Raw genomic sequence first — 23,522 nt, 5'->3', positions numbered from 1 at the left:
AGCTAATATAATTGTATGTGGAATATAGTTGTATATTATAGTTGGTGATATGGGAGAGATACTTGTATGCTGCACTTCTACTATAGAGAAGTGAGTCTAAGAGCGTGCTATAAGAATTGAATTCCATTCTAATAACCATAATCTATAGAATCAATTTCCATCTCCCACCCCATGAATTTAAGATAGGCTTATATCTAAACTTTGAAAAGTTGTGGAATGCCACATTCCAACATAAATTAGCCTACTCCATAAATAGATTCCAATTCCTTGGACCCAAACGGGGCCTTACTAATCATTTTCACCTCTACAGTGCATTTCTCACATAATAGTTGATTTAGAAAATATGGTAAATTCCCGATCGATTGAGTGTCGTTTCCGATAATGTGGTTTTATTTCCAATCGTTTTCATCCCTACCACCACACAAGAACGACCCCTGCTGTGGCCTTATCCTCCCTAACAAGTACCCTTCACTTTGTGATTTGTTCAGTTGTGCCCCCAACCCAATTCTAGAAAGCAAGGTGGAAAAATTGCAAATTTTTGTGACTGTGAGAAGATAGATAAACCACTCCAACTCAACCCAAAACACAAATAACAAATTTGTTATCTTTATCGTGCCGCTCCATCTGTTGGATGGAGGCAGTGCTGGAGGCCGGGACAGGTGATGTCAAGTGGATGAGGAAGCTGTGTAGGAGGAGGCATCCTTCATCACTACCTCCAATAGCTCATCCGTAACCTCTCGCTCCCTTTCTCGCTTCTCTTCCCACGTCTACTCCCCCGCCTTTGTCTTCATGCAGAAACCTCTCTCTCAACACCACCACCAGCCTCTCCCTCTGGCTCTTGTACCCTAGCTTCTCCACTGCCTGCCGATCCTCCCCATCCCCATCCTTGTGTAAAGGTAAGAAGAATTCTTCAACATCATCTGCTACTCAAAATGAATTGTGCGTTTCTTGCATATGCTGATTTTGTCATCCCGTTGCGTCTCCGACTCCTCTAATTGGTCGAGTGGTATTGTTTAATAATGTTATGTCCGCCATGCGTGTTTCGCAAGGAGCATGTGAGAGGAAGAGTTCATGATAACCATGTTGATGTAGAATTGGTGTACATCTCTCAGGATTTCTCTGAAATCATGTTTTCCGGTTTGTTCGGATGCTGTTCCTGTTTCGTTAGTCCACGTTAATCCTGAAAGCAGGCTATCGCCATAGATATCGGATACTACTGCTGTCCTGAAACTCTCAGTTTCCTTGAGGATGAGGATACTGTTTTCGATCGGGGGCACTATAATATAAGAAAATCCTATTTTTAACCCCTGCTATATTCGTCTATACCAGCTGCCAGGTGAGCAATTATTTGCAGACCTAGTAGTTATCCATATTATCACACGCGTGCACACACACACAAAAAAAAAGGTTCAACGGACTTGCATGATCATGTGAAAAATATATAACACAGTTATTTATTTTATTAAATAAAAAAGTATAACAACTGCTGGAACAAAGTATCCTACCTAGCTCAAGATTGACTGGAAGCTTTGGTAGCTAGACATACGTAAAACAGAGTAATACTGCTTTGTACAGGGAGTACGTCTAGCGTTTTTACTACTGCACGCGTGCGTAAGAATGCATTGAGCTGTCTTTGATCCAAGTGTGACCAGCATGTTTGGCTTTGTTTTCTCGAGAATATAAATTTGATTTATATCCGGCAGAAAGCTCATGCTCCAATATTTGTTTTCGTATCGCAGCGAGTGGTGTGGGGGCTCCGGCCAGCGGCGAAGGAGGCGCCATGGGGGAGATCACCAACGTCATGGAGTACCAGGCCATCGCGAAGCAGAAGCTTCCCAAGATGGCCTACGACTACTACGCCTCCGGCGCCGAGGACGAGTGGACGCTCAATGAGAACCGGGAGGCCTTCTCCAGGATCCTGTAAGCAGCTCTCTTCATTCAAAGGCTTGTATTGTTCTCTTGGTAGGAGTCAGGAGTGTAGCCTGCTAGAGAGTATTTACATCTCTAAGAATTTTGCAAACAAATTAATAGCCGTAGTGCTTATGTGCAAAGAAATCCTATTTCTATGATCACGCTGCACTGAAAAATTTGTTTGAGATGCAATGAGTTGCCCTTTTGATGCCACTGCACCATGCAAGATAAATGTTCAGTAATCTCTGGTATTTTGAAAGATGCTAGTAATCTCTGATATGGTCGCCCATTCTGGTTATTCCTTTGGCTCATCTTGTGGATGTCAGTGTCTGACTGTAATCTTGTGTGATCAGGTTCCGCCCTCGCATACTGATCGATGTCTCCAAGATTGACATGACCACAAGTGTTCTGGGCTTCAAGATCTCAATGCCCATTATGATTGCTCCTACCGCCATGCAGAAAATGGCTCACCCAGATGGTATTATTCAGTTTAACTCTTCTAATCCTTACTGCATACTAGATTGTATTTGCCGATGATCCTGCTTTATAAGTCTTATGGTATCATGTACTAAAATCAAGTACAGAAGTACCTTCCGCATAATTGGACAGCGTAAAGTTGAGTAGCATTCGTTTGTTGACGCAACTGATATCTCGTATATCTTCAGGGGAGTATGCAACTGCACGGGCTGCATCAGCAGCAGGGACTATCATGGTATGTTTCTTGTCCTAATGGCACAAAATCAATGAATATAACCAAACCAAACGGTGCTGCAAATGCATACCATGTTGGAAAGGTCCCTAATACCCCTGCCTGATGCTACCTTCTCTTTCAGACACTGTCATCATGGGCTACTTCAAGTGTTGAGGAGGTTGCCTCCACCGGACCTGGAATCCGTTTCTTCCAGTTATATGTAAGCATGCCAAAAACTATCAGAGTGTGTGTACAACTGTAGTGTGCTGTAATTTCTCTTGGCGTGACAATCCTTTTGCATGTGTGCCGTGAACCATTGTAGGTGTACAAGGACAGGAAGGTGGTGGAGCAGCTTGTGAGAAGGGCCGAGAAGGCCGGGTTCAAGGCGATCGCGCTCACCGTGGACACCCCACGCCTCGGCCGCCGCGAAGCCGACATCAAGAACAGGTTCGGTTCTCGGCTGCCCTTGCCTTGTCAGATCCCAAACTGAGTTCCAATAACCATGCCTCCTGACACCGCTAAGCAACAATGCTTGCATTATTGCAGGTTCGTTCTGCCGCCACACCTGACGCTGAAGAACTTTGAGGGCCTGGACCTTGGCAAGATGGACCAGGTTTGTGCCAGCTTCAGAGTTCTTTTGCAGACCGTTTCTGTTCACTTTCTTACCCACCGATGACACCGGTTTGTCTGGCATTTCCAGGCCAACGATTCTGGGCTGGCGTCGTACGTTGCTGGGCAGGTTGACCGCACCCTCAGCTGGAAGGTATGGTATTGCCAATTGCCATCACCGTCAACCATCCTGCTTTGATATGATGAGATGCCAATGCGCAGAGCAGCAACCACTCTTGAGACTGAAATGGGCTTGTGAATGTGCAGGATGTCAAGTGGCTGCAGAGCATCACCTCGCTGCCGATCCTGGTGAAGGGAGTCATCACTGCCGAGGACGGTGAGCTTCCTTCTGAGCCTCCTCTTCCTTTCTGATTTCCACACGAATCAAACATCACCCATGCGAAGATTGCTGACGTCCCATGATCCGTTCGACCGCAGCGAGGCTGGCCGTCCACTCCGGCGCGGCGGGCATCATCGTGTCGAACCACGGCGCGCGCCAGCTGGACTACGTGCCCGCCACCATCAGCGCCCTCGAGGAGGTACGAGGCTACGAGCAGCGTTCTTTCTCCTACTAGTGGCTACCATGATCGGCAAGGAAAGGAGCTAGACGATGACAAAGCTGTTGCTGCGGAATTGCAGGTCGTGACGGCGGCGCAGGGGCGCATCCCGGTGTACCTCGACGGCGGCGTCCGGCGCGGCACCGACGTGTTCAAGGCGCTCGCCCTCGGCGCCGCCGGCATCTTCGTAAGTGCCCCGGCGCGCGACGCGGCTTCCATTTCGATTTCGCCATGCGCAGAGACTGATCCCTGGCTGTGTGTGGGTGGTTTCCTCGTCCGATCAGGTCGGGAGGCCGGTGGTGTTCGCGCTGGCGGCGGCGGGCGAGGCGGGCGTCCGGAACGTGCTGCGGATGCTGCGGGAGGAGTTTGAGCTGACCATGGCGCTCAGCGGCTGCACCACGCTGGCCGACATCAACCGCAGCCACATCCTCACTGAGGGCGACAAACTCCGCCCCACGCCCAGGTTGTGAGCGGGGGCCGCCGCCGCTGCCTCGCCGCGCATCCGCCTATCGATCAACCAACGATGGTGCCCCGGCGGCCGGCGAGCTCGATCGCCGCGCACCCAATAATCCGTGATACAATAAGAACGTTAAAGATTAGCGCCAGATCCTGTGTCCCGGCCGGTGGGCGGTAGATAATTTTGCAGGTGGACGGCGTCCTATAATTTTCGGTCGTGTGCTGCATCGTCCGTGGACAATACAAACGAACTTGTAATTCGAAGACGAGGTTCGGCACAACAACTGTTCAGGGGATGGAGTACGCCATCGTTGGCTGCATGAAAAATTTATCCTTCAGTTAAATCTTCTGTCCTCTTGTTCTTCATGTCCTCCAGCCGATCAGCGAGTACGCCATTTGGGTTTCGAGCACATCGGACTGCAAAAAGGCTTAAGATTTATGCGCAGTATGCATTTAGGCTCACAAGAATGGCAAAGCCATACCCCGGGACACAATAGCATAACCATCTAAACCTTCGCTTGCCTCATCCTAAGCATTCAGCAAAGGCACTGCAGCATAGTGAATTATTCAGCAACCACGGAATGAACCATTAACAACCTTCACTGCAACATATCTCCTCCGATACCGAAAATATCTTCTCATCATAGGCATCCACATTCTATCAGCAGAAGCAGGTGTTTAACTGAAGCTATGACACATTTCACCACATTTGCATACGCACTGACAAGATTACAGGAACAAGCATTGTTTCCTGACAAATTTACAGGAACAAGCATTGTTTTCTGACAATTTTATCGGTTGAGTCACATATATACAAAGTAATGGTGTGAAACATATGTATGTTGATGACTGGTTGGCTACATTTTACACTATATTTTACGTATGTTTTACACTATTAGCAGAGTACACGTGCGACACGCACATGTTTTTTAAATATAATAAATAAGTTTTTTATAAAAATTATAGTAAACAACAATTTTATATTTATAGGAAAGATTTACATACGGCAAGAACACATTTTAAAGAAATCTAATGTACAATTTTAGATTCAGTAATAACAATTTAGTATATCACACATTAAAAACATTGCAATCCAAACTTCCAAAGTATATATTTAAGTAAAAAAAATTGTACACTCATTTTGCTAGAACGGTGCATATCTCATCCATGCAGATCTTGATGAGCCATGAGTTAAAATACGCCAATACCATTGTCGTCGCCAGAAATCTTTCCTCTTTGCACCAATGTATTGGCCCTAAGCCCCTGACTCCTGACTCCACCCTTGCCTTTAACACCACGGCCAATATTAATACCCCGGTGGGGTGTGTCTGTCACATCTCCAAGCAGAACACGGTGGTCCATAAGCAGTAAATGCAAGATCGCATCAATTATGTTAGCTGTGCCCGACTACAGCTAAAAGATTGTACTCACATTGCAAATTATACTCACGTTGCACTTCCAATCTGATAGACGGCACGAGCGGATGCGTAGGCTGACCGGTCTTGGAGATGCGCAGTCTGACCGGCTTGGATCGGAGATGTGCAGGACTGCAGGCCAGGCCGGACTGGACGGCTTGGAGATGATGGCCTCGCCGCCGCCTCCGCGAGAGGGAAGAACACGAGCAGATGCGCTCGCCGGCCAGCTTGGAGATGTGCAGGCTGGACTGGACGGCTTGGAGACGATGGCCTCGCCGTCTCTGCGAAAGGAAAGAGTACGAACGGAACGCGTTTATCCATCATGAGCTGCTCAGGCCTTGTAAATAAAATCAATATGCATATATAAAACACATGGAGACTCACGTGAGACAGCTGAACCAAACGAGCAGAGATGCGCAGGCCGGCCACCTTGGTGATGAACACGCCGGGCTGAACACCTTGGAGATTATGGCCTCGCCGCCGTCTACGCGAGACTTGGAGTTGCCACTCTCTGCGATCTGTCGAGGGCTTGTTCTTCCATCCGCCAAAGACTATCACGATGGGAACGCTGAAGAGGGAGGGGATGATGGGGGAACGTGATCGCAACTGGTTTGGAGATCGCGAGACTTTCGTTTTTACGCTGGCTTGATTGACTATTGCCGATTGACTGGTTCGGAGATCGCGAGACTTTCCTTTTTACTGTCTGCTTGATTGATGATTGCCGATTGATTGGAGGTTCCACAGAGAATTCTTGCCTTCTTGGACGACGTGGGTACGGCGGCGGGTAAGCAGGACGCGGTGGTGTGAGAACTTTTGGTCTTCTGGCGGACTCATTTTCCTTCTATCAATTCTGATGGGTCTGCAGCTCCTCCACTCTCCCTAAAGCCTGTCAAGTGGGACCAGTGTGAGGGGTAGAGAGAAATTTTTTAGGTGCAAAGTGTTTTTTAAAGTTTTGGATAGATTAATCGATAAGAACTGATGTTGCATTTTGTTTGATATGCTGATATTGCATTTTACACCTGATCATGTGTGCCTTATTTCGAAAGTACTCCATCAGAGTACTGGCCCACGCGTGATCCCTGACCGTTGATCCGATGCATCTGACTACAACGGGGCTATCCCGGCCGGGGTTTAGCTGAACATTCTGCTCCCCGCTGGAGCGGAACTGGCCCGTCCCCGCTAACACTCGCGGGGAAGGATTTTCCCCGTCCCCGAGCAGGGATCGCCCACCCGATGGGGGCCCGTCCCCGAGAAATCCCCACGAACCAGCAACATAAAACAAGAAGAATATCGAAAATACTATGTGAATCACAGCCCACAAGCACAAACCAGAATAACAATACCAGATACTCACACCATCAGGCATTCACCAATCACCATCATTCCATTAGTCCATTCACCAGTTCGAGACTTCCGGTTCACCACACAGACATTACATTAGATAACAGCAGTTCTAGAGTTCTAGTCATCCACTGACCAACAACAATTCAACTTAGTATCAAGTTCATGGCAGCAGCAGCAAAAGCAAGATAGTAGTAGTGTTATCACACATCATTCGTTACAAACAAAGCTTACATAAATAGTTAGTGTTAAACTGTTAATGCTGGTCGAACAGTGTGATCACATTCTACTTGGACAGCACGCCATCTTGACAGTTGGTTTCAAGGATCTGAACATATGGTCAGGGAGGAATCTGCTGTGCTCCTACCGGAGTTAAATTGCAATCCTACATAGATATACATGGACACAAGTTACTGACTAAAAAGAGAAGACACAAAAAATAGATGAATGTTGCTGTACTGGATCAATCACCTGAAGGCCTTCTTGGACTTCTTGAAGAGCAGACCAAAAGCTAGCAGGTTGTCCTTCATCAGTAACAAGGCCTGCATAGGATTGCAAGAATAATTTTCAATTAGAAGCTATCAAGTATGAACAACATGAGGAAAAAACATTGAATAACTGGACAAAAAGAATTGCAAATTGCCCAAGAAATTTACCTTTATACTTGTTTCTAATCCAATCCTGTGAGCACATTAGAGCCTCCAGCATTGGAGAAGTCAGCCTGCTGCGATGCTCACTAAGAACTCGCCCACTAGTGGTAAATGCAGATTCTGAAGCAACTGTGGTTATAGGAATTGCAAAAATATCCCTTGCTATCAATCTCAAAGTAGGATAGAGCGTTCCTGCCACTTTCCACCAATCTAAAATATCAAAGTCCTTTGTATGTATGTCCACTGTGTTCACGACATTGCATTGCTTCAGTACTACACTACTACTGAACTATGAACTATTTACGTATATAGATCTAAACAATTAGCAAAAAGAAATCCCTAGATCCAAGCCTACAGGCGTACACACTTGAATAGCAGTAAAATAAATCAACAAAATGCAAATCTGGAAACTTACTAACCCGAGAGAGTGAAGAATACTGCGGCTGGACTTCTTGGAGAGAGCTTCAGCTTCCTTAGAGTGCAAGCGCCGGTGCTTTGGATCAACGCCCTTGGCCGCAGTTGGTCGGGGTCGAGGAAGTCGCTTCGGGTCACCGGCCACGATTAGCTTTGGTGGACGATGGTCGTGGAGCCTTCTTCTTCTCTGGTGGTGGTGGCTTCTTCTTCTCAGGAGGAGGTGGAGCATCGACTTGAAGATTGGATCCGGCAGCAGCGACGACAACGGCCTTGCTTGTCTTCGTTGGATCCGGCGGCGGCCGGTCGTCGTCCCTTGATGAGGGACGTCGAGGTCAGTAGAAAAACGCTGAGCTCGAGGACAGGAGGAGGAAGAAGGGATTCACCGGCTGCCAATGGTGGATCCCGTAGCCTCCATGGACACCGAATCTCTCACTCTCTCAGTTCCTCACCGACACAGTGGATTGGGATGACTAGGGGAGAGGTGAGGGGCGAACTGGAGAAGGAGAAGTGACGGCGGCAGCGCAGCCGCAAGGGAGTTGGGGAGGAGAATGGGGGACTGGTTGGAGTGAGCTAGGATTTACACGGTTTATATACGACTCGTTTGGGCTTGGGTAATACTACCTCCGTTCCTTTTTAAATGAACGTTCAGACCAAAAATTTAACCTATTCCCAGGACAAAACTCCTGTCCGAAACGACAAACATTCACGAACGGAGATATTCACGAACGGAGATAGTATATTCTATTAGGCCTCTATTTCGGCCTGTATTACGAGGGTGTTTGACAGCAGTACTAAATTTTAGCAGTATCATCATGGATGTTCGGATGCTTAATTAGGAGGATTAAATATGTGTTAATTATAAAACTAATTGCAGAATCCTGTGCTAATTCGCGAGATGAATCTATTAAGCCTAATTAATCCATCATTAGCAAATGGTTACTGTAGCACCACATTATCAAATCATGAACTAATTAGGTTTAATAGATTCGTCTCTCGAATTAGACTCCATCTGTGTAATTAGTTTTGTAATTAGCTATGTTTAATACTTCCATTAGCATCAAACATCCGATATGACATGTGCTAAGCTTTAGTGGGGTGTATCACCCTGTATCATACAGTACGAGATTCGGGGTCCCTAGCGGGGAACGGGGACGGGGACCTATGGAACGTTCCAAGCCCCGCTTCACCCGATGGGGATCAAATTTGGCCGTTAAGCCCCCCGTGGGGAGTAAAATGGCCCCAATTAGATCCATCCCCGCCGGGGATCGGGGATCGGGGCCCGTTGCCATCCCTACATCTGACGGCTGCCGCAGCCACACAGAGTCACAGTTGCCCGTTGGATTCTCTCTCTGTCTCGGCTGCCCCCAATTCTTGCCCCGTCTCCTCGATCCGCCCCCTGCTTCCCCCGCCTTCTCCGCGTCTCCGCCGATCAGCCTCGCCGCCGCCCGTCACCTGGAACCCGCGCTCGTGGGTCCCTTCATCCCGCGCCCTGCCTCGGAGCCGACGGCCTCGGATCACCTCCCCCGCCGCGGGCACTCCCTCCGTCAGTCAAATCCACAGCCGCGGCGCGCGGCGCGGGTCTTCGCCTCCACGATCTCGGGTGAGTGTCCTGCGCCTGCCATTCGTCTAAGAAGCCATGTTTCCGCGTCCCCCTGACGGAGTGCTTGGCTCCACCGTGGAATCTTCTGTGCTCGTGAGCGGACCCTGAATTCCCCTGCTTGCGGTTTGTATGTGTTTCTATGGTATGAATCGGGATTGAAATGTTGTCTAGATTTGTTGGGCGATGACCTTTTTGTGGAATGCAAATATCTCGCTGCATTAGGACAGGTAACTGCCGGTCTCTACTCTAATCCCTCAGGCATGAAAGGCAGCATTTGCCCCCCTCCTGCTTCCATATTAATTAGGTTTAGAATAGGGAAGCAATCAAATATTGTTTTTATCTTGTTTATTTTGCATTTTCTGCCGGTACTGTGGTCAGGAGGCTCTGAAATAAGTACCTGTTGTGTATTTTGTCTGTAAATGAATGATGCTGGCTTGAGATGCCAGGTATAAGAAATCAGTTGACATCACTTTTCTGCTTTTTAAGATATTCACTGCAATCTCTTTGAATTTCTTGTTTAAGGAAAGGCAACCAAGTTAGTTAGTCCTTAGCTTAAGTATGCAGTCACTAAGAACTTGCTATTTTCGGACAAATTTTGGAACATTTTTAGCTTCAGAATTCGGAAGCAATCAAATTTGTTAGGTTGCTTATCTTGCTGTGTTCTGCCAGTGCTGTGGTCAGGAGGCTCTAAAAGAGGTACCATTTATTCTTTTAGTGCAAATGATGCTAGCTTGAGATGGCGATTATAAGAAATCACTTGACTTCTACTAATGCCCTTATGGCAGAATCGTTAGTTGTTCTTAGGTTAACAGAAAATGGACGAAGCTTAACATAGATTTTGAAATTTCAACAACATGCACACAATTCTTGTTAGTTACATGGCGGCTAGATGGACTCATTTTTAAGCATGCTGTCACTAAGAACTTGCTGTTTTCACACAATTTATAGTTTGGCTTGGCAAAAAGTGTAGTTACCAGGTCCCCTGTTAAACAAGTCTGTGCACCATGTCAGTCTCGATTTCATTATTCAATCATCAGAATATAATATAGTGCTTGTGTTTTCATTTGTATCTGATTCATCTTTTTTAATGTAGCATATGCATTTAGATAGCAACTGCTGTGTGTGGATATGGAAAGAGACATGGATGGTTTGAATAAAAACACAGTGGGTGTATGCAGCGGAGAAAAAAAAATCATTTGTGCATGAAGCACTGAAGTTTGAAGAAGATTAGAATAATTTTATTGGCTTTCTTATGTTTTTTGTTCTTATAAACAAACAATGTCCATTGGGGAGGGTGGCTACTTGGATTAGTGTTGCTATTACCTATTAGTAGAGTAATCATGAAAGAGCCCCGACTTTTATAGTAGCAAGATAATTCATGACTCATGCAGAATGGTATTGATGTAAGAGTTAAGATAGAATGCTTACTACTCAGTTTGGCATAATTGCTGATAGGAATCTTGCATTGTTCACTGGTTTTTACTGACAATGATAGATTTTTCGTTTGCTTTGCTTGTTCTGGCTGGTTTGCCTTTTGATTAATGGAAGCTTTATTATATTTTGTGTATGCTAAAATTGCCAGAAATATTAGTTTGTTGTATGTTTCTCTCAAGTTAAACCGGTGCTATATGAATATATGATCGAAGATCCAACAAAAAGCGGTAACTAGCTTATTTCTGGATAAATTTGTGTTCTTTCGGTCCTTGCTTATGACCAAACAAGGGCAATTCTTTTTACTTCTGGTTCGGTAATTGTTTAATTTGATTGTCATTTGTAAATTTTTATTGGAACAGCATAGTAGGAAACAGAATAAGACATTGTTTCAAAGGCAAGTGCAGTGGGGGGTGGTTCTGAATTGCTCTATTTTTCATCTTCACTTAGGATGTTGTTCATCTAAATGAATTACTAAGTAAAATGTGCAATGGCATATGAAAACAAAACTATGTGTGAGGACCTTATATATAAATATGCCTCGTTCTAGGCTTTTTTTTGCCCTTTTTAATCTAATAATTTTATAACATGCGGAACTAAAGTTTTAAGAAGTTGCCCATTTGGTCATGCCCAACGGCTTGGCTTGACCCCTAAACTTGGCCAAGCCAACATGCTTGGTATAACTCAAGAGCTTAGTCAGGCCAAGCTATCTAGCGTGTCATGGCAAGCCCGTTGGCATGACCAAAAGGATTACGTGAAAATTTAGTTTCAAATATGCTATTATTAAAACTTTAGATTAAAAAAAGGCTAAAAAAAATTCTTTCTTCTACTAGCTCCTTTTGCTGTAACTTCAACTCACCATTTTTGTGGTCCTTGTTCGTCTTATTGATGGAAAGCATCTTATGCATTGCAGGTATCATTAAGATTGTCGTAATGTATTGGAGGAGCCATACCATCTAGTGATAAGCAAGTAGCATTGGAGCCAAAAAAACAGCAACAAGTGAGTTGCCAAAGAAAGGTGCAAATATCGTAAATATGTCTCAAGGAACTTCTCCACTGCCAAAAGATAAAGGTCCTACAACAGAACCTGGAAAGGCTGTGGGCATCAAACGGCTGCAGTCTGATACTCCCTCGAGTCCTGGATATCATAATGTTTATGTAAGAAGAAAAGTAGAATCTGAGCATAGTAAGGTGAATCCTTCTCAGGATTTGAAAGGTAATGGAAGAGACAAAGCAAAAGAGCAGGAGACACACCAAGATGTTCAACAAGATCAGCAAGAGGAGGCCAGTAGGACCCAAGTGTCATCCCCTGTTGCTGAATCTGTAGATATAGTATCTTCCAAATCTCCTGAAAAAACAAATGCAGAAATTGTGCCAGAGAAAACTGAGCCACCAGTTGCTTCTGGCACTGGCATTCAAGAGGATGTGAAACAGTTAAGCATACAATACTGGAACGAGAGGTTTAATCGATTACAGACATATTTGGAGAGCTGTGATCATTCGACCCAGGAGGGTTATTTGCGAAGTAAGAAGTTTGTTAAAACCTTTGTAACTTTTAGATTTTCCCCTCGTAGAATGCTGATTCCCTCCCATTACTTTCAGAGCTTAGGTCCCTTTCGGCAGCTGGGCGAAGCATGCATGCGATTGAGCTGGAGAAAAGGGCAATACACCTCCTAGTGGAGGAAGGTGAGATATTGCTGCCATTCTTACTTTCTTACCATATTGAAGGTTATTGTCGTTTCATTTGAACTGTCTTGTCGCACAGCATCTATATGCTATGGCATCGCGATAGATTTCCCCTGTATATGTGGCACATGCCCCATGCGTCTCCATCCTATATGTACTTTGTGCATTGAAGTACGTACTATGCTGCCTAATCTCCCTTCAATCACTTTTAACCGTTGCCTGTGCCTTCATCAACTTTGGAGCTTCAGTAAAGTATGTGTCTAAGCACAATGGGTTGCATTAGCTTTGTTGTATACCGTCTAAGTCACTTGAACATGTCATAATACTTTTCAGTGTCTGTACTCTGTAGTATCTTGCAACCACAAATGGTACTTGGTGATATCTGATTTCCATATTTACACTTCATCTGCCATCAAACTAAATGAACAAACAATCATTGTGATTTTGGTTTGGCATTTGTGTAGGGAAAGAGCTGCAGCGGATGAAGGCTTTGAATGTTCTTGGGAAGGTCTCCCCAAATGCTTCATCGAAGCCAACACCTTTGCAGCGGCAGTCTCAGAAATGAGATGCCCGTATAGCATCAAGAGAGCTGCGATGCTCAAGCACATTGCCGAAAAGACATGCTCTGTTTGTGTAGCTCCAGTTTTTTATGACTCTTTTTACGGCCATGTAATGCATCTCCTTTTCTTCTTGTATTTCTTTTTGTATTTATTTCGCTGCCTCACCACCCTAGTGATGTGGGTCTGTTGTAATGCTATGTAATTAGTATTAACCCATATAGATAAGCCTGGTATGCTTAATGGCTAAACCTAACTATTTTCTGTTTATTCCTTTGTCAAGAATCTCAATATGGTATAGATTGAGAGAGAGAGAGAGAGAGAGAGAGAGAGAGAGAGAGAGAGAGAGAGAGAGAGAGAGAGAGAGAGAGAGAGAGAGAGAGCACAATGTGGTGCAGTTATAGGAAATCCGCGTGACGGCGTGTAAATTAATTGCCCATCTTTGATTTAGATCGCCGATCCGGCCCGGTAACACGAGTCGACCCAAACAGATTCGGACCTATTCAGCCCGAGCTGTCGCCTCGCGGCGGCGGCGGGCAGGCAGGTGCAGAACGAGCTCGCTTCTACTTTGGGCGCGCTTGGTACCTGGGCCGCCAGCCTAGCCTCGCCTCGCCTCGCCAGCGCGAGCAAGGCTCGCCTTGCCAGCCCAGGCTAGCCAAAATTCCTCTCCGTCGGAAGCAAGCAAAATGCTTGCCATCACAGACTCCAAGAAAAACGATTTTTTAATTTTTTTTACAATTTTGCAGAAATAAATAGAAAATCTAAAAATTTACAGAAATGGAGCGGTAAACGGTGGAAGCAAGGTACCGCCCGTTGAACCGGCGGTAACTCCCCGTACACTTTCAAAAAATCATAACTAATTCATATGAACTTGGATGGAGATAAACTTTATATGAAAATTGTAGATCTTGATGAGATCTACAATGATATAATTCAAACTATTTTCATTTGGTGTCATCTTGATGCTCAAATAATTGATACAAGTTTTAGATATAAAATTCAAAATTTAGATCTGAAATTGGTCAGCGTACATTCAAAAAATCATAATTAATCCATACGAACTTGGATAGGGATAAGTTTTATATGAAAATTGTAGAACTCGACGAGATCTACAACTTTGTAGTTCAAACTTTTTTCATTTAGTGTCATCTTGGTGCTAAAATTAGATCTAAAAATTATGTCAATTATTTAAGCACCAAGATGGCACCAAATAAAAACAGTTTGAACTATATCATATAAAGTTTATCTCCATCCAAGTTCATATGAATTAGTTATAATTTTTTGAAAGTGTATTGTCCAGAAGGAGAAGTTACTGCCGATTCAACTGACGGTAGTTTGCTTCAGACGTTTAATCCGGCGGTAGTAGTTTGTTTCTGCAAATTTCTGAATTGGCTATTTATTTTTGCAAAATCATAAAAGACAAAATATAAAAAAAAAATAAGAAAAGTTTGCTCTGGAACCAAATGCAAATTTTCTTGCCCAGCTAGGCAAAGCAAGGTCCAGCTAGGGATCCAAGCACCTTTGTTCCCTGCCATCAAAGCCCATTTCACTTTTTCTCATTTTCCTTTTTGATCGGAAGCCCATTTTCTACTTGCCTTATCAGCTTATCCACTGAATCTGTGTCTCCTGTTTGTCGTTGGCGATTTTTTTATATTTTTATTTTAGTATTTTGCAAAAATATATGGCCAAACAAAAAAATTATAAATATATACCTATACCAACAGTTTGAACTACGAAGTTGTAAATCTCATCGAGAACTACAATGTTTGTATAAAACTTATCTCTATCCGAGCTCATATGAATTAGTTACGATTTTTTGAACGTGTGTGGCTCAGCTTTAGATCTAAAATTTGAATTTTAGATTTGAAACTTGTATCGATTATTTGAGCATCAAGATGGAGCTAAATGAAAAAAGTTTAACTACAAAGTTGTAGACCTCATCGAAATATACAATTTTCAATAAAGTTTATCTCCATCCGAGTTCATATGAATTAGTTATGATTTTTTTAAAAATATACGTTACCGGCGGTTCAATTGGCGGTACCTTCCGCCGTTTCAAATGGCGGTATAGATTTGCAATTTTTTACTTGGCCATATATTTTTGCAAAATACTAAAATAAAAAATAAAAAAAATTCCGTCGTTGGCGCTCCGATCAACGATCTGACTGCTTGGGCCCAGCTTGATCTACTCGCCACTTTTTGGCTGTCACTTCTGCCGGTCAGATGGAAAAGATGAGCGACGAGCGACGAGGAGAAAGGGGCTGCAGCTTTCGCAACACTGCATCCCTCATCTCCAAAAAGAAAGGGCAGTGGTACTGAAAAAAGGGGGCCGGATCCGATTCCAGATCAAAGTTTGGTGACATGTGATCGCAGCAAATCTAGCCGGGGATCTAGCGCTGCCCCACTTGGCAGCCGGATCGGATAAGGCTTGTCTTCGGCCACCGGCCGTGGCGGTGCGGCAACAGGAATGTTCTTCGCTGTGCAACTTGGAAGAAGAAAAAAAAATGAAATGTGATATTCAGACAAACGCGTGAGTGGAGCCGAGCTGCATCGCACTCGGCATCGTTTTTGTTCTCCTCCCTCTCGGGCCTTTGCTGTGTTTCGTTTGTCGTTTCAGTTTCGCAAAGTGGGACTGGGAATACACAGTAGCCTCCAAGAGAGAAATGGCGGAAAAGGTGTTAGAGGATGACGTGTGGGTCCCAATAAAATCCTAACATTTTTCATTAGTTTGCATGTTGGGGGGAGGAGGACGACAGAATCGTCAGGGAGATGGCACCTTGTCTTTTCCGTCGTCCCATTCGCAGAAGAAAGGTCCCTATCCCGTTCCGGCACAAGAATTTTTTTTACCATGTCTGGACACCGATGACCTCAGTTTCAGACCGTTGGCTGACTTTTCGTAAACCATTCAAGTATCCTCTGGAGAGTAGAGAGAGGGCCACGCCAATCATGCCGAGACACTGTTTGTTGGTAACGACAGCACTAGCCACTAGTCCCACATGCACAACGTACGCACGCAACGGCGTCGCCCGCCCATTCCTTTGTCCTCACGTGTAGCCAGCAGCGTCGTGCTCGTACCCCCCGTAGCAGGCTGCATCACGGTCCCTGTGGCAGCTGAGCTGAGCTGCTGTAAGCCTGTAACCCGTGGCAGTTCTCACCTTGGCGTCGTGGGAACCGGCAGGGAGCTAGCGCGCCGCCGCCTGCCGGTGTGGCCGGGCGTGCAGCAAGCGGACGGCCAGCCCGTGAGAGTGAAGCGAACAGGCGCCGAGGGCACGGGCGCGCGAGCCGCGAACTCGCACACGGATACGGGTCCCCTCGGCAGCCGAGACACGAGCATGGCAACGAGCCCAGGCATGCAAACGCTGCCGCTGTTGCCGCGCGCGGGGCGCCTGGGACCGCCGGCTGCAGGGCGGGGAGCTTGCTGCCGAGCTGTATCCGCGCGTGTTCATGCACAACGCAAATTACGGATTGATGTATGTAAACGACGTGGCAGGAAAAAAAAACTTTTTTTTTTTTTGCTAAGTTAGCTTCCACTCCATTGTTTGTGTGCTACTGCTACGAGTGAAAGCAAAACTGCGGGGCGTCATGTGTTTGGTTAATTCCTCCTCCAGGTAAGGTATTACGTCGGACTTAACTCAAAGCAGGAAAGATGTTGGAGCTAACCGAGCCTGAATGCTGCTCCTAGCTGGAGCTGGATCCATCATCCATCCGTCACTGATGGATGGCGCGACCTCTACCACCATTGCAAATTCCAGGGGTGGTTGGGGGATGCCGACAAGCGCGCAACTCTTGTGTCGGGGTGCGGCCGCGCATGCGTCGCGTGGATCCATCCATGCATCCATCGGCTGAGTCCAGATCGATCCGCAATACTCCCTCCGTCCCATGAGAAGTGTGATCACGGTTCACACGCCGACAGCGGCGCTGATCCATCGATCGATCGATCGATCGCCACGCGAGAGATGCATGCCCGGCCTGCGCCCCTGCGCGTACCGATCACCAGCCCGCTTTTATCTTTCTTCGCTCGTCGCGGCCCGGGCAAACAAAAACTACCGCCGGCCGCCGTGATCGTTCGCTCGCTCCAGCGAGACAGAATGGTCGCGTCGATCGTCGAGTTGGCACGTTGCAGGCTGCAACTTCCAGCGAGTGGCGCTGCCGCCGCCGACGCCCCCACATCACTGTGGCTCTCGCCATGCTGCTCGCATCCACATCCAGTGCAGCAGCGCACAGTGCGCTCCAAACACGGCTTTCTGAACCACTCTTTGCTTCCTTTTTAAGCCACAAATTGCCTACGAAAATTATGAAGTTTTTTCTTCTCTGAACTACCGGATTGCTGCTTACTAAATTACGAATCTCTTCGGTTTCCAGTGTGCCTATGCCCTATTGGCACTGCTGCTATAATTAATTCGTAGGGAATTGGGCAACTTTTATGTGCAAAGAAAATTGGTGGTCACCGAATAATCACGAAAGACCGTAGGCCACCAATTTTATTTTATTTTATTTATACAAGTATTTATGCAGCAGAGAAGAGAAGAGATGGCACTGGACACTGATTTTCCTCGATGTGGCCATGTTAACCGAAGAATAATGGGCCTGGTACTTTTCATGGAAAACTTGTGTCTGAGCGATGGGTGTGCTGCACCCATTGATGGATGGATGATGGTTAGTCGCTACTCTGTCTAGTTCACCGGCAAAGCTTCACGGAGGCCACTGAGGATGGGTGCCTTGCCTATCGTCCCCATTTCCACCAACACTTCATGGTACTCCATGGAGAGCATGTATCGATATTTCAAAAGGCCATGTAATGAATAAAATGAACTCGTCGTCATGTCTTCTTCCATCATTTAGGAGTAGTAGGGAAGAGTTTTTCAAGTTATTTTAATCTTTAATAGCATGCTTAAAGATACGCAATGAAAATTGCTAAAGTATCCAAAGTGACATATGCCATGTTTGGTTTCGGTCCGTATATCGCCGTAACTCTAGTGTCTGCCAAACTTCTTTATCGAAGTCATGAGTGTACACGCAGGACAAATGAAACAAACAGTGACCTAAAAGAACCGTGACACCTGACTCGTGTTGTTGCAAGATACGTGCATGAGCAAAACGTGCCTCAAGTTAATGCTGAAGTAGTAGTGGCTGTATTAGTAAGGTCTTAATAACGTAATGGGTGGAACAAATCACTTGGCGCATACCAGATCCGGCACGGCACATGTGCGACAGTGCAAGTTGCGCAACCGAACTGGCCGGTAAACTCAAGTTCCCGATCCAGAATAGCTCCTCGAGTTTATCCAGAAATGGTCCTAACAGAGTAACAGGCAGCAGCAGCTGCGGCCCGGTTCCACTCACGCAACGCGCCAAAGGAGCAGCAACAACGACACATCAACTCGAACAACTGTTTATTCCTTGCCTTCCCGATGAGAGAGAGAGAGAGAGAGAGAGAGAGAGAGAGAGAGAGAGAGAGATTTTTAAAATAAGAGCCTTTCCAAACTCCAAGCACATGCCATCTCCTATTCAGGGCACTGGTACGTACCAGCTCTGGTTCCTTGCTTATTTTCAAAAGCAAAGCCCGTACGAAAAATGAGCGAGACCTCTCAATGACTCGATCCCACTATCCCAGTCAGTCAGCCAGCCAGCCAAGTCGCCCAGTTCGTCCTGGCGCCGCTACGCGACAGGCCGGCCGGGAAACCGGCGCAGCAAGACAGCGCTCACCGCCCGTGCCGCAGAGAATAACGCACGAGCGGCGAGCGAGCGTTGGCAACGCAACCAGACAGCCGCTGCGCGAACAGAACACACGCAGGCCTGCGCCGAGCGCAAGGGTACAAGGACGCCGCAGTGCCGGGACCAAGCAAGGCCCAACAACAACTCGGCGGCCAGAGAGGAGGGCGACGGCACTCGCCGCCGGTGGCCCCGCGCGCCCTGTCCGTCGCTGACGGCGGGCCCGCCCGCTCACATGGCCGTGTCCGTTCCCCGTCCCCGTCCCCCGGCCACCCTGTCCCCCCGCTCCTGCCAACTCGGCTACCGGCCAGACGACGACGGCGCCCGGCCCGGAGTACGCCGGCTCGCGATGGTTATCCGCGCGGGGGCACGCCGGCCCAGTACGTCGCTGGCGGACCCTCCTCCGGCGTGCGGCACGCCCGGGCGGGTGCGCCGCGTCGTCACCATGTCGACATTGCCCGGAGCCACACCACGAGGATCTCCCTCTTTCATTCTCGCCCCGGTCTGGAAGTGGAAGGGAGCTGCTTCCGCTACACGCGGTGTGCGCCGTTGATGCGCGACAGCGACGGACTGGGCGCGTCTGGGCCGGCCGTGGACTGGCAGCCGCCGAGCCGAGCGAGCGCCCCCAGCGACCGCCATCGCTCTCCGCCTCTCCACCCCCTCCGGCCGGCGGTTCGGCCGCCCCAAGAGCTGTTTCCTGTTGCGCACTCGCGGCCGGAATCAATGCCGGGGCACGCCGTGCCGTTGCCAATTGCCATCGCCCATCGGCGCCGCACAAGATCCGGGTCCCCCTGCCACTGCTGCCGTACTGCGGTGCCCATGCCGACGTCGCTCGCTCGCTGGCCGCGACTCCTATTGGTACTATTGGACCATGTACCGGGGTCCCAGCGCACAGATGGCAACGACGCTGCCGCTACGGACGCTGTGGCCGCGGCGCGCCATTGGACGGCACCGGGTTTCGTTTTGTCCCATGGGGCGCGTGACTGAACCTGAACAAACTGACGCAGTTGGATAGCAACAGCATCCTAAAACTTGCTACTTCTGCCTCGCCACGGCCACCACTTCTACGCATTTACCCTTTTACTGTTCCCTGATACTACTGCACTCCTGGTAAATCCATGATACCTTTGGCAAGATCAGGCAGGTAATGAAATGCTGGGTGGGCGGTTAAGATTCCGCGGCGCGGTTACATTTTGCGCAAGATCAGTTCCTAACACATGATCGACCAAGATGGGACGCGGACCTAACAAACAATATCAGATGACATATACTGCACCACCCAATAGCATCAGTAAACTGATTGGGCATGCTCCCCACCCGGCCAGCATGCAACAGCTGCTGAACAGGGAGCTCACTCCAGCCTATCCACTCCCCCGCCGCTCGTGTGCCGGCGGCCGGACGGCACCTCGACGGCGACCCGCCGACCCGGGCTTCTGTCCGGCGGCAGGGGATCCTCAGGTCAAGCAATGCAGAAATCCAGGTAGGATGGTAGTAGACGGAGGCACGGAGCGGAACTGAACGAACTGCACCAGCACGAAACGTGTTGTAACATAGACATGGCCATGCCGAGCAGGAGCTGAACTGTGGGAGGCAGCAGCGGCGAGGACATTGTGCTGCCACATGCTTGGCACTGGTGACTCATCGATGATGCTGCGTCACCAGCACCGGCAGCAGAAGCAGGCGAGTACACGCGAGGCAATGGCGAGCCCCCAACAAACAACCGGAGGCCCCAGAGAGGAATAGGATCAAACAAAACAAAAGCCTCGAGAAAGCAAGAGAAAGAAAAGAAGAAGATGAACATCAGTTCAGGACATGGCAAAAAACGGACGAGAGGTGACGAGGCGTACTAACATACAAGGGGAGGAGAGAGAGAGAGAGAGAGAGAGAGAGAGAGAGAGAGAGAGAGAGAGAGAGAGAGAGAGAGAGAGAGTGATTAACGTGCCTAGGAGCTAATTAACTTGGACACGCGTAGCGTACGGATAGGCCGGTACACGATTAACCTTGGGGGGCTAGCTTGGAGAAGAGTGCTAGAGGCTGAGGTTGAGGTCGAGCTCCCCGCCGTCGTCGTCGTTGTTGTTGCTGCAGCTTCCGTCGGCGGCGCCGGCGCCGGAGGTGGTGAGGGTGGTGGTGGTGCTGGCCGGCGAGGCGGTCGTGGCGGCTGCGGAGGCCGTGGGGCCGTGGGAGCCCCTCCTCCAGTTGAGCATGTCGATCAGGTCGTCGCGCCCGGCGCTGGGTGGGTCGGCTGCTGCCGCCGCCGCCAGGAGCGGCTGGTGCGCGGCGAAGCGCGCGCGCGGGGCCAGCACGACGCCTTCGCCCCCGGCCGCTGTCCCCGCCGACAACGACGCCGCGGCGGCCGCGGCCGCAGCGGTCGCCGCCGCTCCCTCGTGCGGCGCGTAGTAATGAACCCCGCCGGAGCCGACAACGCTGGAGCCGTGCGAGGCGATGGCGAACGGCGCCGGCACGGGGGCGTACCCGTGTCCCGCGGCGTACGCGTGCGCGGGGAGGCCGCCGGCGCCCGCGACCCCGACCCCCGCCGTCGCACCGGCCGCCGCCGCCGCCCCCACGCCGGCGTACCCGGCGTAGCCCGTGGGGCTCGGCGGCGCGGCATTGGGCGGCTGCGGCGCCATGTAGAAGTAGGGGTTCCAGCCGATGCTCCGCTCCTTCTTGTGCGCGTTCTGGTGCCCCCCCAGCGCCTGCGACTTGAGGAACTTCTTGTTGCAGAAGAGGCAGGGGAAGAGGCGCACGTCCTTGCCGTCCACGCACGCCGTCGTCCCGCCTCCCCCTCCCCCACCTCCTCCGCCTCCCCCCACCCCGCCTCCGCCGGCAGTCCCCGGCGCCGGCGCCAGCGTCAGCGACAGGTCGGCCGCCGCCGCCGCCGCCGCCGCCGCCTGGGACGGCGAGTCGTCCATCCCGCCCGCGCGCCGGCCCGGTATTTGTAGCAGGAAACGCCTGGCGGCCGCACGGTGGCTGGCACGATATGATATTTGCGATAAGCTATATGATATCAGTAGAGCTGAGCTAAGACCTGGGAGAGATGAGGAGAACTGGAGAAGTGCGTGCGGTCTGGTCTGCCGGGTGGTCTAGGGAGAAAGACGAGGGGTGGTTTTTCTATATATGGAAACGGGAACTAGGTCAGGCGAAGGCCAACAGCGCACCAACACATAAATTTTTGGGCTTCAGGTACTGCTACTGGTGCCTTTATGCTTATTTTATTTGGGAGCAGCTGTACGACTGCTAGGAGATGGGGAGGAAGCTAGGAGTAGAAACCATGGCAGCTAGCAATGGAGTTTTTGGGACTTCTGGAGTAGGGCGATGATGAACAAGCAAAGCTGAGAATTCACACACACGAGTGGACCAGAAAATGGTGGCAGCTGGGGGGGGGGGGGGGGGGGGGGGGAGAAAATCAGAAAAATCAAAAGGGGTGAGAGTACTCAAAGGGGATCGACAAGTCCACTCACTCTCATGGAGGTATAGTCGTATACTAGCCATGGTGGTGACGGAATATGTGCCGCGCGAGTGGAGGTCTCCGTCCGCCGCGGCGGTCGCAGGCAGGTGGGGGCCAGGGCCACGCGGCTCGCGGGGCCACAAGTCAGCGTCGATGCGCGCGGAGCACGGCTGGGGCGGGTGAGACGGGATGAGGGGCCACGGGTGATTGGGCGGGGAGGGGAGGCGGGGCGGCCACATGGTGGCGCGCCATAGGGAGGAGGAGGAGCTCGGGGTCAGATCGCCTCCGTACCGGGCAATAATTTCGTGCTCCGCCGTGGGCCCTCGCCGGAAAACGAGGCCTTCCCCTCCGGCCACCGTCAGCAACAGGAGCAGCCGTAACGTTCCTTGCCTACTTGCTACTTGCTTGCTCTACGCCAACAGTTGATGTCCCAGTGGTATATACGTATGATCATAAATATTTGGCCTTCATTTCCTTTTTAACAGAAAAAATAGAAGGAACATGATCGTTTCTTTAAAAAAGCAAAGAATCTTATAACTGCGAGATTGATTGGTGGTGTCGTCAGATGTTGAGCAACAGGAGTTGAGCAGTTGTGTCGCTGCAACTAGCAGCGGGGAGTAGGATCCAGCAATGGCCAGATCAATCCCTGCGCAGGCAGCAATAATTTGATGCTCCTACATAGTTTATCATCAATTCAATTCTGCACAGCACTAGTACTACTACAATATAGTAAAAATACAAACGTATGGGGGGATACAGATAAAGTGATAAACTAGTCATGGAAACGTGATCTAGACTTGGGCCATCATGTGCCGGTTTCCTAAAAACGGAAGCTCGATCATCACTTGGACCAAGATTCCCGAGCTGCAAGTAAGGGCTCGTTTGGTTACTCTAGTCCTGAACTAAACTTTAGTCCAAGGATTAGACTTTAGTCCCTAACCTGTTTGGATTAAGGACTAAAGTCCATTAAATAGATGAACAAAGATCAAAATACCTCTTAATCAATGCACAAAAGTAGCAGGTCCAGAGAAGCCTCGGTGACTCACTATG

The 23,522-nt window shown here is 48.9% G+C and overlaps 3 protein-coding genes and 1 long non-coding RNA gene across 5 annotated transcripts; 2 read left to right on the top strand and 2 right to left on the bottom strand.

Annotated features, from left to right (window-relative positions):
- The first annotated feature begins 654 nt into the window (after positions 1 to 654).
- Positions 655 to 4,568, top strand: LOC117838684 (glycolate oxidase 1). The gene is made up of 12 exons (XM_034718809.2): positions 655 to 896; positions 1,740 to 1,920; positions 2,265 to 2,389; positions 2,577 to 2,623; positions 2,745 to 2,822; positions 2,925 to 3,049; positions 3,149 to 3,215; positions 3,303 to 3,365; positions 3,479 to 3,548; positions 3,650 to 3,750; positions 3,851 to 3,955; positions 4,053 to 4,568. The coding sequence occupies exons 2-12, from the start codon at positions 1,781 to 1,783 to the stop codon at positions 4,236 to 4,238; spliced, it is 1,107 nt and encodes a 368-aa protein (XP_034574700.1). The 5' UTR covers positions 655 to 896; positions 1,740 to 1,780; the 3' UTR covers positions 4,239 to 4,568.
- A 2,436-nt stretch (positions 4,569 to 7,004) lies between these two features.
- LOC117838689 (uncharacterized) lies at positions 7,005 to 8,620 on the bottom strand. Of its 2 annotated transcripts, XR_004636682.2 has the most exons (4): positions 8,050 to 8,620; positions 7,637 to 7,873; positions 7,452 to 7,522; positions 7,005 to 7,365 (listed from the first exon to the last, which is right to left on the bottom strand). It is a non-coding gene; the product is annotated as an uncharacterized lncRNA (long non-coding RNA). The 2 variants fall into 2 exon arrangements; XR_004636681.2 differs by having other exon boundaries at positions 7,637 to 8,619.
- Positions 8,621 to 9,274: 654 nt separating this feature from the next.
- LOC117836033 (uncharacterized) lies at positions 9,275 to 13,588 on the top strand. Its single transcript, XM_034715386.2, has 4 exons — positions 9,275 to 9,644; positions 11,989 to 12,600; positions 12,678 to 12,761; positions 13,226 to 13,588. Exons 2-4 carry the CDS (start codon positions 12,111 to 12,113, stop codon positions 13,324 to 13,326), a joined length of 675 nt encoding a protein of 224 aa, XP_034571277.1. The 5' UTR covers positions 9,275 to 9,644; positions 11,989 to 12,110; the 3' UTR covers positions 13,327 to 13,588.
- A 7,220-nt stretch (positions 13,589 to 20,808) lies between these two features.
- LOC117840727 (uncharacterized) lies at positions 20,809 to 22,403 on the bottom strand. Its single transcript, XM_034721249.2, has one exon. The coding sequence runs from the start codon at positions 21,934 to 21,936 to the stop codon at positions 21,055 to 21,057; it is 882 nt and encodes a 293-aa protein (XP_034577140.1). The 5' UTR covers positions 21,937 to 22,403; the 3' UTR covers positions 20,809 to 21,054.
- Between the last annotated feature and the right edge of the window lie 1,119 nt (positions 22,404 to 23,522).

This window comes from Setaria viridis, chromosome 9 (assembly GCF_005286985.2).
Source record: "Setaria viridis chromosome 9, Setaria_viridis_v4.0, whole genome shotgun sequence".
Taxonomy (NCBI): domain Eukaryota; kingdom Viridiplantae; phylum Streptophyta; class Magnoliopsida; order Poales; family Poaceae; genus Setaria; species Setaria viridis.
The sequence above is the reverse complement of the archived record's forward strand: the minus strand, read 5'-3'. Positions and strand labels throughout refer to the sequence as shown.